The 15042-nt window shown below is 38.7% G+C and overlaps 1 protein-coding gene across 32 annotated transcripts in view; it reads right to left on the bottom strand.

Annotated features, from left to right (window-relative positions):
* Nucleotides 1-15042, bottom strand: part of LOC110469722 (poly(rC)-binding protein 3) — a 497474-nt gene that overhangs the window by 56377 nt on the left and 426055 nt on the right. For all 32 annotated transcript variants that reach the window (XM_085573686.1, XM_085573677.1, XM_085573675.1 and 29 more), the window contains one exon: nt 4682-4842. In XM_085573686.1, the coding sequence (XP_085429812.1) occupies nt 4682-4759 (78 nt within the window). In that variant the 5' untranslated portion in view covers nt 4760-4842. The remainder of the gene's footprint in view (nt 1-4681; nt 4843-15042) is intronic.

The raw sequence follows: 15042 nt of genomic DNA, 5'->3' as shown, positions 1-15042 counted from the left end.
TAATGCACACGTTTTCACAGCACCTTTGGAAACAATGTGTTATTTCTCCTGCAGGTTTCTACTGGAGGGAGGAAGCAGAGATTCTTGCACCACCACTATGAGATGAAGGTGGATCTCAGAGTGGATTTGTGACCTGCTGCCCTTTCTATGCTAGCCCATTTGAACATTTTCCCCTGTTCCACCTCATGGACCTGGCTTTTAAATCTCCACTAAGCTGCTTTCCTGAGATTTAAGACCTTTCTATTGCCACGGTCTCTTTATCATCTACATATAAAATTAAAATGTAATTGTTGAGTCTCCAAAGTCTTAATCAACCTGTTAATACTGGCTGTGTACAAAACCAAACTAGTCCAAAATCATGTTATCATTATCCAGTATAGTCAAAATAGGTGCTTTTCAACAGTTATTTCTTTCTGGGCATGAACTGACCAAACCTAGTTCAAGACCACTGCAGATGTCAAGTGCTAACATATGTTGGTAGATACCTGTAGGCAAGGCTACAACTTCCAGTCTTTCAATCTCATTACCTGCAGCAGTAAGCAAGGAAAAATCAGCCACAAGTCATGGGAATAGAAAATTCAGCAGAAGATGACCAAGGAATGGTAAGAAACATGGAGGTCTACACCTATATCCTATGATATGCAAAGACCCAAAATAATTTTTATCTTGATGAAGATTTAGAAAGGAAGAAAAAGTAAAAGTTACAGTTCTTTTTGGGCCTGAGCTCTGCCTCTCCATACAGAAGGCTCTGATAGCTGGGGGTTGTTTGCCCGTGAATGCACATACACTCCATTTGTCTTCCTTACACTCCTCAAAAACAATGATCTGATCTGGGCAAACATTGCTATTCTAGCCTTTGCTGGAAGCAGAAATCTTGCAATCCCTGCAATACTCCAGTCTTGCCCAACATACTTTTGAAGTAGACACAGATAATAAAATACCCATATTAATTCACGTCTTTTTTCCTACACAGTGATTTTACTTATTTTACTTCAAGGAACAGCAAAAATCAGATGGAAAATACAAAAGTAGGGCACTGTAAATGGCCTCAACTCATATTCTCTGTTTTTCTCTACTGAAATGTATGAAACAGCTTTATTTCTTAATGTGGTGCCATCTTTCTCATTAATAAAGGATGAAAATGCGTATCTGCATTATTTAACATATTCTATATTTCTAACTGCATGTCCTTCAAAAGACTTTTCTGTTTCTGACCCCTCTGGAGCAGCATTCAGGTAACTTGGACAGAAAGGTGCTGAGCAGCAGAGGCTGGAGTGCCTGTGAAATGCAGCTTTACATGATGAATTCAATTTTGTCTGACTTGTCCTTAGAAACCTTCAGTGATGGATGGTGCAGCATGCCCAGGCAGCCTCCTCCCATCCTCACACATCCTCGTAACAAGTTTTTCCTAATCTTGCTTTTGAGCTTTCCTACACCGACAGTTACTTCTCAGTAGATGCAAGGAATGCCTAAGCATTGCCCTTGCAGCATCCTCACCAACACCTGCCCTTTAATTCATCACAAGAAAATGTGATAAATGTTTTGTGTTGCTCATGATTTCTCTTCAGGGCTGTAACACCATTGTAACTTTTTCACTGATGTAACATGGCACAAGATGAAAATTAAATTTTACATCATCACAAAATCTCTGAAAGTCCCAGCTTTCATACTAGGCCCTGGAAATACTGAGGTTACCCTAAGGTTAACCTTTTATACCTCACAGTGGTTGGCTTTTTGCAGGGCCTGAACAAAATCCTTTTTCCACTATCACTGATAAAAAAATTGCTACCCTCCCTTAACACCATGTTGTCTGCCATGAGAATATCAAGGCTGTGCCTTGCCTTGTTGCCAGCTGGCTGCTCCCAAACCTTGCTATGCTGTGCGCTCCCAGGGGCTCTCCCAGCCTCCTCAGCCAGAGGCTGCACAAAGCCTGGCAGGAGCTCAGCTGGACATGCAGACACTCCTTTCCCCAAAGCAAGATAAAGCAAAGCTGCTGATCAGTGGTGTCCTACATGCACTGGGGAGACACTGGCCCTGGTTCTCCCAGAGCTCAGGACTCTTCCTATTTATTTTCCTTTCACCACATGATAAAGTCTTTTGTTTTTGCCACATAATTTGTTTGTTGTGGTATTTTTTTTTTTTTAATTCATTACCATCTTGCAGAGGTCTGGCCACTCATACAAATCCTCATTTTTCTGCAGGTATAGAATTTACCTTAATTGCCTCATTAAGATGTCCATTCTTGACTTAAAGCCCCTATGCAAATCACATGAAAAGTATATGCTGAAAATTTCCTAAGTCTGCAGGACTTACAGGCAAGATAAGCAAGCACAGTAGCACAAGTAATGGATTTCCAATTAAAATGCAAGCAAACAACACAAAACACATACGTCTCCCCTATGCAAAGGTACACTGGTAATAATGGTTTAGACATAGAGAGTTAAAGTTAGTAGGGAGATGTCCTCATTTTTCCATGCAATGTATTAATAAATACCATTAAAATTATTTTAATTTAAAAATAACTGAATCCAGTTTGTTTGTGCTATTTTAAAAACCTTTTTATTTCCCCTCTTCTCTCTCAAGTTATGACCAGTTATTTACAGACCAACTTCTGCTTCTAGACAAACTGTTTTGTCAAGAAACATTAATTAGAGATCAATAATTTCCACTGATGTCATTACCACAACAAATCTCAAGGAAGAGTCTAGAAATGTGTTTCTTCTTTTCCAGAGGCACAGACAGCTTTCAGAATGCTTTTTCACATAGAGTTCATATTGATTCAGACAGCCTTCATTCCTCTGTATTATTTCTAAATCACAGAAATGACATCAAAGAAACAGAAAGCATCTGACTTTCATCACCAAAATAAATTCTGATTTAATATACTCTTTCCAATACTTAGGCACAATAGGATACATGATTAGAGCATAGTGGAGCTAACAGAATACCCATCGTGCCTTGTTAACCGAGGATGCATGGTATAGATCCAGGTAAAATTTGAACTTTGTAGCATTTGTGGGTTTAATTTAGACCCTTGGGGCTACATATGCATTAAAGGCTGGACATATAACATCCATTATTGTTAAAAGTGGCTGCACACAAAATCAATGATGTTTAACAGAGAAAATGAACTTTTTCTGATTTCATTTCTGATTAAAAAAAAATCCCAATAATACTAGCCCACAGTTTAAATAAAATGTCCTGAAAATGACAGATACTTCATTTTTGCTTTGAAGGCATGATTCTGAAACAAGCAGAGCTGTCTAACAATGATTAAAGAAGTCCAAAACACCATCACTTAAGCACAAGGGAATGTGACTGCAACCAGTAGGGCTGCTTATACCCACTGGGATAAGTATGTGTTCAAATACTTTCATGGATTGTGACCAGAAACCAGTAGAATCAACCCTGAAGACCTAATTTTGAGCACAGACACGTGTACAGATTTTAGGTGGGTTTTGTAAGAGAAAGTGTTATTAAATTTGTTTGACAGATCCCTATTTAAGATGCAGATTTACACACCAGATGCCTGCCTGAAGCTGAATATTTCAGGGGGAAAGAAATCAAAATGGTTAGATAATTTCTGAGAAAAAACATAATTTGATCTGACATAACCTAATTTCTGAGGGTTTTAATTTGCAAATTTAAACTGTACCCCCTCACACTTCTCCATAAGTAAAATAAAATGTGAGATACCTCAGTGTCCTATTTGTGCTATGAGTTTATCATATGTGTGTTCATACCAGAGGTTGTAAACATCCATTATTTAAAAATATATAAGTATTTTAGTTATAAATTAAACTCTGGGAGTAAAAACTTTTTTAAGATTTATATATACAAATTCAAACTCCAGAATAATATGCATTATATATGTCACTGTTCCCTGTTAAGGATGAGACTAAACCACCTCCTTTCTATAACATTCATTCATTAAGCCTAAAAATGCCTGGAGTTGCCTGACGCAAATAATACAAACAAACGTATGAAATGTGTTTTTTAATTAAAAGCCCACTTTATGATCTGTTGATGTGAAATAAGCAGCAACCAGACTGTTAAATCTGACAATACTGAATTGGCAGTTTGTCTATGGCACAGATTTCCCACTTATCTGCATGCTTTAAATGCTGCACTGGACAGAAAGGAAATGAGAGTCAGTCTTCAACCCAAGCCCGCAGGGACCTGGAAAAACCCCCAGCATATCAGGGGGCTCACTCTGATGAGATGTTACACCAGAATAACGAAGAACTGGACCCCATTTGCATTCAATAGAAACAGACACCAAATCTGTGGCAATTATTTCACACAAGTCAATGTTCTGGTATTCTAAAAAAAGCCCTGCAAAACTCAGCAAATGCTGAGAAAGGCGAGCTGTATGCAGGTCAGCCTCCTGCAAGGCTCTGCCCAATTTGGCTCGCTATCAATGGAAGAACTCCATTTTTTTTTTTTTGCCGCCAGATCCGCTCAAAATGGGTTTGTTACAGGCAAGGGTTTGTTTCAATGAGCTTGGGCTGCAGTGCAAACTTCAGCAGGATTCCCTGAAAGCAGGGGGTGGTTTTTTGGCCGTGGCAATGGTGCTTTTGACTCAAGGCGGAGGAGGAGCAGACCCTCTGCCAATGTTAGTGCCAGGCTCTGCTGGTAGCTGCACACACACTCAACACACAGGCAACAGGAAATGCTTCACCTTGCCATGCATGAGAAGGCGTATGGTAAGAGTGACATTGAGACCTCCTTCAGACACTTTTCCGTCCTTCGTGTTCATCCTGGCCTTGTATCTTCAATACTTGAGAGTAGCTTCGTGGTTTTTTTGGGTTTTTTTCCTTTTCTTCTATTCACTTAATCAACCTACAGAGAAAGAAAAAAAAGAAAAAGTACCATTGAGTGGCTGAAGCTACTCTGAACTGAGAATGTCATGTTGTACAAACCAATTAACATTCCTTCTTTTGATTTTCTGGACCACAGTTTAGTGCTGAAAAGGCTCCTTTGATTATTATCCCTCCCATCCAACTCTTTAGCCCTTCACCAAGTACAAGATAAACTCCCTTTTGAAACCTTTAAAATTTTCTTAACTTCCTGTATTTCAAAGCTGAAAGTACTGAGCACAGCACAGTGAAGTAAGTTTTCTTCTGAAAAGCACTTTGTTAAACTCTGCAGTGTGTATATGCTACATGCATATCTATACATGCACTTTTTACATGTGCCTGGTGCTGTTTTCATTTCTCTCCTTGTTACTACCTCTTTCTCTTTTTGCTCTTGCAGAAGAGATATTTTTGTTTTCTCTCCAGCTAGAAAGAAATTAATTCTGAGCCTAAACACTGATCCCTGCCAGCAACAGCAGATGACACATTATCAAAGACATCTGAATAACTAAGAGCCACTTGCTGTTGTAAATCTGGGCACTGTCTGACTTTGTTTTTGTCTGTGAGGCCCAGAGGTGGCTCAGTCCCTGAAAGGCCAAAGCTGAGCTTCAGCCCTAAGTGGAAGGAAGATTTTTCTTAATTCCTAATGACAAATTGCAGATTTCCATTCATTTACAAAGCCATAAATATCCTGAAATGCTAATGAAAGCTGCAAGGGTTGGCTTTGAAGGGATAAACAAGCAGCATTATAAGTTTATTAATGCAAGGACATTTATCAGCACAAACAAAAATGTGGGCAGGAAGGAACATTACCAAGGGCAGACAAATTCTGTAGCAGAAAAGGCTTAGTGACTCCTTATTTAGTTTTGTCCTTTTCAGGCTTATCTTATAGAGCATAAAACCTTTAGACATTATGCCTCTCAGTAACCATCCCTTTTTGTTACCCATCCTTTGTAACAACCCTATTAGCTTTGCATCTTCGGGCTCCCCAAATATTTGCCTTGCACTATATATAAATAGGGCATTGGCTAATGAGCATTCCTAGGGACACCCATTTTGTGTTTTGGAGTGTACAGAAGTACACTGTTGTGTTTCAACTGTTTCACTGCTGGGGCAGGCTGCTCTCCCCTCGCCAAGATTGCTCAGGCATGGGACTAAACAATTGGAAGGGCCTATGGGATCATTCTCCTACAAACTCGGGAGGAAGTATCATGAGGTTGCTTCACCACTTGATTAAGCTCTATCCTAAGAGCCACTAAGCACTTTACTAGATCAAAGTGAAGTCCACATTGGCTGAACACTTCATGTGTGAGAGACATCAACAGCAATTCTTAAAGGAAGAGCCCAAGAAATGCATGGAGTGCTGAGCTGCCAGCAATCAGCAATTCACGGCACCCTGGGAGACAGCTTCCAGACCTGCATTTTCCACAGCCATTGGTGGGACAGCTTCATGAATTAGTTTACTCCCTTCTTGAATCCATACATCTGGTCTCCAAAAGTGGTGGTCTCACATGTTTTATATTACTGTGGAAAAACGTTTTCCACTCTATGTGGCTTAAATTTGCTCAGATCATTACACATTTTGCCCTTTGTGTCTTATCTGTAGACTATCACACCAAGTCACTTCTCTGAAGCTGAAACTTCTCATTTCAGCCAGAGATTGTGAGTGACCAAGCCACTCCGGATGTTTTGATGTTTTTGCCCCTGGGAAATACACCAGAAGAGTTTTCTCTCAAGTCCCTACATGAATACTAGGGCCACAGAGAGTTCCTGTGCCTTCAGTGATTGAAAGAACAAGTGGCAGACATGCCTAAGGAGAGATGAAGAGTGAGAACGAGCAGCTTAAACTCCTCATTTCACCTTCCTGATTTCATCTAACCCAGCATGGACTCAGTACTACGTCCTCCACCACCAAGACCACAGCACTCATATAAGTCCATTTATTTCACCTTCCTAGGCTTGTCATGTTATTACATGACATATTCCCCATCTCATTGGAGAAAGGAAGACAAGAAGCCAGGTGCCTGGGTGAGAAGGCAGAAAACAGAAGCAGCCTGGCCATGTCTCTGATGCACCATGAGTGCAAGAAGATGACAAGAAACGTTCCAAGGCAGGTCTCAGGGAATGGCAGAGGAGGGTATCAGCTGTACTCTAAGATTAAACCAGACTCAGGGGAAAACCTGCAACTGGATGACCATGACAGCCCCTTCTGACAAGTTCAGAGTGTGGAGCAGAGGAGATGACTGGTTGTTCCCAGGCTGAGAAAGGGAATGGTCTCATGCTGCTCACCTGTTCCTTGCTGAGGGAAATGTCCTGGCTCTGACAGCCCAGCATTTTTTGATCTGTCAAAGATAACCCAACCAAACCCAAAATGGAGCACTTTGATACATAAGCAGTAGCTTAGACCTTGTCATTCTGGACTGTACAAGAGCAACACTGGCCCTTGGAGACCTCGAGAAACCAATGGCAGCTTTAGGGCATGCTTGGAAGATTTCAAAAACAGCTGTGTTTCAATTAGAAACAAGGTATGTAAGACCTCTGTGGATCAAAATTCAGTGATGAAAGTACAGTTGTGTTTCTAAATAAGATGCATTCCCATGTGGGAAAAATAATTCCAGACTAGAAACAGGTTTACAGTTGCCATAGCCTTTTACTACTGGGATGCTACAGCATCACTTTGGAAAAAAATATGAAGGAAAATCTTTACCCCAACAACAAACCAATCTCCACCCAAGCCTGACCTCTTCCAGATAAACCTGAAAAAAAAAACAGTAGTAAAAGCTAACACCCAGAGATTAGAAATTAAATTCTACCACAAATATTTTTTAAAAAGACACAGCTATTTGATTTTATGAAGGATTTTGTCACTGTCCCTCCTCCCAACAAGCTTAAACTCTGGCACCTGGCACTGAGAATCAGAACAGATGTCTGGGGGAGGGCTGGGAGTATGTGTGCCTGCAAGGAGTCAGGCAGCTGTGTGAGATACAAAAGGAATTAATTCAAAAAGGCAGTCTCACATGCTAAGGAAGAATATTTAAAAGCTACACATACACCATGAAGAGAGAAGACTTTTTACTATGCCAGGTCAATCACATCTGCCTCAGCTGTCCTGAGAGTGCAAGTATTCTGGGTAAAACATTTACAGCTTTACAAAGTAAACCTACAGCACTGTTAATGACCTGGATGTTTTGGTTTTAAAGGCAGATTAAAATAAAATATGTTGTTGTACTTAATTACTTTTAACTTTGAAGTTTTCTTTTTTTTTTTTAAGCAATTTTTTGTGCAGACAATGTTGTAAACATGCTGATCTCTGAGTGCATAAAGATATCAGAACATGGCACAAGGAAGAGAATGGTTCCCACCACAGAGCCTCCTACTAGACAGCAAGACATCTTTGTACTTATAAACCCACTGCTGTCATATACAAGCGCATTGTGAATATTTAATTGTTAAAATAATCTCCCTGTCCTTTGCAAAGTCAGCATTATGAACAATTTACTGTGTTCCTGCCTTGTGTGTGCCTCTCTGCGAGCCAACAGAAGGGAAAACACAGACAGCTTTCATTTCTCAAGCTCTGTGTGATGAGGTCCCATGGCTACTCTGGGGGCTGGGAGAGCTGAGTCTCAGACTGAAAAAAGAAAATCACTGTTTCACAGTTTTCCTGATGCCAGAGGAAAGTCAGGGGACTCCACAGGTGAGCAGAGAATACTGTGCAGGGAGGCAGAGTAGGTGGCACAGCTAAATGTTAAAAGTAGGGTATTTGCATTTTAGCCTGCCTTCAACAGAGAGCTGGCAGTGACAGGAGGACAGCTGGACAATATCCTCTTCCTGACTTTGGGACTCTGGACTAGAATGCAAAAAGTCCAAGACCCGGGGCTCTGCAGCTCCAGGTAACAAGCAAAAAATATCATGCCCACAGAACAAAGGAAAGTAGTTCACATCAAGTAGTTCCCAGCAAACTGCAGATCCTTACTTCCTTTGGGGTTTTTCCATTTGTCCTGTGGGCATTTCCACTGCTGTTTATCATGTAAAAAGCAAACATTTTTCTTCAGGTAGAAAAAGACATCCAAATGCATTTTAAAAACCGCAACCTTTTAAAAACTTCAACAAAATGGATTTGGAGTCATATGCAAATTCCTTTTATCTGTAAGTATATGTTTCTATACATTTTTAGTATTAGCTATCTCAAGCTGGCATATACCCACAGGTCCTACATGCTCAATATTTATTATACACAATTTTATAACATGGCTTTTCTTTAACTGTGAGTAGATTAAGCAAATAAAACAAGCAGCTAAGCCGCAGGTTCATCAGACTACTACAAAACCCCAACATAGTTCTTGGGGATTTCAGTGAATTAATAAAAGCTACAAGATGAACTATACAGCTGAAGGGTAGTGTCACAACCCACACATGTGCACACATGGAGGTTAGGAATCCTCATGGCTGAGGAAATAGTGTGAGATTGCTGCCTGAAGCCTAAGACATGGAAAGCCAACCTCATGACCCCCTTTCTTCCTACCCCTCAAGCCTGCTAATTCCCTCCAAGAAAATAAGCAGGCCATTGCAGAGAATATGGCTGCACAGTGCTTTATAAAAGATATCCATGTTAAGGTGACCACTTCAGGCAGACAGGGTAAGAAAACAGCAGGCAGGGATGCCAAAGATTAATAAAATCAACCTAGTACCAAGGTAGAAATCAGGAAATTGATCTCTGAGTTTAAAGCCCAAATAAATTATTTGACATCTGTGAATCTGCCAAGAGAGCTACTCATCTCAAAGATCCAGGGGGATGCAAGGCAGAAGCAAGAGAAAGAGAGTGTGCACAGGGTGAGATGGGGTGGAGCTGCACAGTCACAGAGGCATGCTGGAAAGCAGAGATGGAAAGAGAAGAGAAGGAGAAAGGCAGGGAGAAAGAGAGAAATTTAGCTTCAGATAGCTGATATAGGGAACAGTGTGAGAAAAATCAATGTGGAAGCAAGAACCACTGGGAAATATTATAGGAGGAAGCCTGCTCTGCTATGTGAAATCTTGATTTTATAGTTGTTAAATCTGAACTGTTGGGAAAGAGGAAACTGGCCAGAGCATCCAGCTCTGTGTTTGGACCGCAAAACCTCTTGAACTTTTATGATGCTTCATCACCACAAACTGAAAAATGTAATTATGAAGAAAGCAAGGAAGAATCTACTGAAAAAATTGAAAAGAACAAATTCCAGGTGTTCCACTGGAAGAAAAAAAAAAAAAAGATAAAAGAATGGGGAAATGATAGTAACTGACATTCAGGAGAAAACACTTCTAATTCATGTGAGGATGATTAAACTTAGTCATATAGTTTCTACGTTATCTGTAGGTTTAGAAAACTATAATTTCTTTTTCTTAAGGGTAACATGAGAAAATCCAGTCTCTCACACTAAATATGTCATTTTCATAATATATGGAAATATCCCAAAGGAGGTGTAACTAGGCAGATATTAAGCCACAGACATGGGGGCATGAAAAAGAAGACTAAGACATCAGCAGAGTAATGTGAAGATGAAACACAAAAATCATGAAAAGGCTGTAGCTAAGTCCTCTTGATCAGAAGACTCCAGGTGAAGGGAGACCTCCCAGGAATTGGAAGAAACACACTACCAGGAATCACGATGAGAAGAAACAACCTGTGCTTTCAGCAGAGCACAGCTCTTTGGAGGCCTATTTATGCTACTGACATGATTTCAGTCTTTCATTTAAACTGAAGGGAATACAGGAAGGGATAAGGAACATAAGAAAATTGCCACAGGACAAGAACTGATGACATTATCTGCAGAGTCGACATATTTGGTCATACAGTAAGGCATAAAATTAGAAATAAGTTGTCTGCCACAGACAGGTTTGTGTTATCAAACGAGGAGATGACTACTTTGCTTACAAGCTCTTTGATAAGCTAGGCAGCCATTATCTATTGAAAGTAACATCTCTGGATGTCAAAGGACTAAACAGTGTAATTACCAAAAAAACACTGGCAAAAGAAAACCACCCCATCCCTTGCCACTGGTCAAAAACCAACAACCACAACTACAGGTGAAATCCAGAGCAAAACCAGCTCAGCTGCAGTTGTGTTAATTTGTTTCAAGGAACATTTTTTCAGAAATTATTAAAAGAGATAATGATCTGACAATATTTACAGTCTCAGCTAAAGCAAAAGAAGACAACAGGATATTTGCTAAACATACACTTCTTCACTTTCTGTGTCAACTGAAGGATGAAGACATCCACTGTTACTAAACCATATTGTTGTGAGGTTACTAAAAAAGCTCAATGCAAGCCCACAGTAACATAACAGTAATGATAATGACAATTCTTCAAAGGATTTTTATCCCAATAATAACTACTTGCAAAAAGAGAAATCAGGCTTTGGAGCACTCCAGTTTTACACAGAAGCCAGGAGAACCTGATTAATGTTAATGTACAATAGCTAAAGAAGCAGGTGCAGTATCAAACTTTCTACTTTATCTCTTCCATCTTCCAAATTACTAGAGAGGAATCTATACAAAGGAATAAGATTATACATTTTATTCACATCCTTATAATTTTTATCTCCAAAATAGACTTAATGCTAATCTCTAACTCTTTCATGAAGAGACCAAGATCTGCAGAGCCTGGCTCCCTTAAATGGTTGTATCATTGGTTGGCCCCTTTTAAGTAGGGGGATAGTTGGTGTGAATCCAAAAATCCAGAAATGAGAAAATTAATTCTTTGTGTTGCCAGAACAAAGCTTGCATGTGTCAGTTGGCACAATGGGTCTTTGGGAAAAAAGTAAATTAAGTTAAAACAACAGCTCAAGAATGAAATTTAAATGCTAGAGAGAAGAAGGATTCAGGAAATTCATAAATTACATGCTCAAGGAGCAGTAACACCTAATGAAAGTAAGCTGAATATGGGCTACTAAGACAGCATAATTCAGTACACAAACAGATACAGAAAATACATGTTTGGGGGGGGGAGGATGGGATGGTTTTAAGTGGTAAAATAGTACCTCAAAAGTCAGAGGGGATTAAAGAGCAACACATTCTTCCACCGGCTAACAGCCACCAACAAGCAGTAACACAGCTTAGCAAGCCCTGTGCTCCTTTTACTAATTACTGTAAAAATCTCTTTATCTGTCACATGCTAAGCTGTGTAGTTAATGCAGATGGCTGGAAGTAGTAGTTTTGCCAGAGATGTGAAACTGATAAAGAACAGAGTGAAAAAAGTAACAGAACAACGTTTATAGGCTACTGAAAGCATAAAAACTGGCAAGACTCCAGGAATGCTGCCTTTTGAATGGAATTTTATGAAGTATGTGAAGTGACACTAGTTTTTCCTTTACATGTTTGATGGTGTTTTGCCTGAGGAAGAACCTATCCTATCTATAGAAGAAGCTGACTTGTGTTCTCCCTGCAGCTGCCTTTGTGTTCTCCCTAAAATGAGAAATGCCCTCACCCTATACAACTGACATCTCATTTGCTGAAGATCACTGAATGTCAAATAATCTTTGAAGAGAACAGCAAAAGATTAGAGACTTATTCTTTCTATTCACAACTGATGAATGTTTAGCTACTGAACTTGATGTATATGAGTCCTGCTCTTAAAATGGACCACTTTTCCTCACGCTAGGCAATAAGCATGAGCTTTAGGCAATTACACTGGTTGTTCCCTTTTTGATTTATTAAAGCATGTAAACAGCAACATATTTATTGACTCTTCTACTGATAATTTTTTTTTGTAAAGCCTTTTGAATAAACAATAAGATGAATTCATTACAGGAGGAAAAATCATAGAAGCACAATAAAGACTATTGTCTTGTACACAAAATTTCTACTATCAACATTTAATGACAAATTACTTATTTAACATAAATTAATGTCGAAATATTATTCTGTGTGTGAATAGACAGCTACACACTGCCAAAATATCCAAAGTTATTCCATTAGAAAGCATCACATGCTAAACAGGTAATAAATGCTATCAAATGTCTGGAAATGAAGTATCAGGAAATCTAGAAAAGCTACATAATGATATTCAGCAAATGCCAAACAGATCAGGGATCTGATGGAAGTAAATAATTTCCAGGCTATGGAAAACACAGTGATTCATTTGACAAAGGTATCTTCCATCTTTCTAATTTTTTTCCCTTCTTTCTCCAATTATTCCGGAAAGAATTACCCTGGCAGAAATGTGGAGAGCATCTTTACAATTCCCCATGAACTACAAGACAAGCAGCAGAGCGAGCATGCCAATGCTTTGTACAAACTCAGTAGCCAACTAGCACTTCTGCATCTGTGCAAAAAGCCAAGCAGATAAAAGCTCCTGTAGATACAAGCTGACATGCTGGACTAATGCAACATAAAGGCTTCCACAAAAAAATTGTGGCAGCCCACTATAAATTACTCTGTACAAATATTCTCCAAAAGGATTTGAGGAGGAGCAGGACAGACCAGAAGGTGCTTTCTTTCCTTTCCCAATGGCAGCAATGAAATGAACTGTAAGCTTCATCACAAACCTGCCAGTTTGCAACATCAGGGAAGACAATTTATGCACATGGTAAACCAGTTATTTACCAAAGACTCTAAAGCTCTAATAATACTTTAAAGCATAAAATCAGCTTTAACTGCCACTTTATCCTGTGGCTCCAAACCCTCAAGCACCATGTTTCTCAGACCTCTGGGATTTTTTATGTTGCTTGTTTAAAACAGAAATTTGGCCTTGACTTGCTTATGTTTGACTAAAAACCAGACACTCCAACTAACTTGGATTAATCATTCCATATGGTGTGAGATAATAAATCTAATAAAGAAATGTACATATAAGTCACAGGGAAGGTACAAGTAGCACAAGAAGCATAGTGTTCTGTCCAGCACAGAGCTGCTGACAAGAGCCTACCATACAAGAAGAGATTTTTCATCCACACCTATTCCTGGAAAAATCCTATGTTGTGATGACGTAAACATTGTGAATGTGTGATATATTTGTTAAATAATCTCTGCCCCCTAAAGTCAAATGCATGACTCTGACATTTACTCAATAAATAATTTCATTCTGGAATAGTGTTTAAATTTTAAATTTACCTTAATAGAATTTAAAACAAATAAAGCAACAGCTTTGCTTGTTGATTTAAAAATAAATATACTTGCAAGAAGACAGTCAAGCCTCTTTCCCATTTTTTAAAATTTACAAGATAACAGAGAAATTGTTCACACAGTCTGAGTCTTTCCAATATATTTAAAGTAAGATTTATGTACATACACAAAAAAGGATACATTTCAACATAGTATGCATAAATGCACATAATATGTTGAATTATAACAAGCAAGTAAGGTATAATTTTTTACATTACAGATATGGACAAATTTTAAAACATTATGCACAACATTGCTCAGGTATAATCTAACAAACAAATATTAAGAACAGAATGATTTTTAAATGAGAATTTTATCTTCAATAAAAACAGTCTCACAGACATAGAGATCTATAATTTTCTTTGCCAGTACATATAGGAGTAAAGATAGCTTCTTATTATCAAAGGAAAAAATTCCCCAAACCAGAAAAGTCAAGTAAATACAGAAGATTCTTTAATAGGAAACATTAAGGGTGTTCCCACTGGGCACAGAACAAAGAGACATTTAAATATATTTGGGCTTTTATATTTCCATTGGTGTTGAAATTATATCTGTCCTAGAATATATCTTTGTCCAACCTATTTGTAAATTAAATGCTTTCAAGACATACCTGGTCTGATAAACATGAGTCAGTTGCTTCACTCAAACCACAAACATGGTTGTTGCTCAGTGAAATGAGGCTAATAATAATGAGGATACATTTAACTTCATAAAATATAAAAATATTACATATTGATATAAAATATTGACATTACATATTGATATAAAATATTACATATTGAACCTCTGACATAAACAAGTAAAAATACCACTTCTGTTGTCACCTTCATGATGTTATTTACAAGGCTGTGATTTGAAAATCCATTCAAACTTCCCAGATGAATAAAATAAGTAAGTATTTAAAGAAAGGGAAATTCACACACCCTCTCAGAAAGGGAAGAGGATGAGCTCCAGTCCTTCAGTCACAAGGGGATGGGTACCAGCCTCTGGAGTGTGAATCACAGGCTACCTCCAGGGACACCACATGCTTGCTTGAGGCAAAGAAGGAA

Source organism: Lonchura striata, chromosome 2 (assembly GCF_050655825.1).
Source record: "Lonchura striata isolate lonStrDom1 chromosome 2, ASM5065582v1, whole genome shotgun sequence".
Taxonomy (NCBI): Eukaryota; Metazoa; Chordata; class Aves; order Passeriformes; family Estrildidae; genus Lonchura; species Lonchura striata.
Note: the sequence above shows the minus strand (reverse complement) of the source record. Positions and strands in the feature narration are given on the sequence as shown.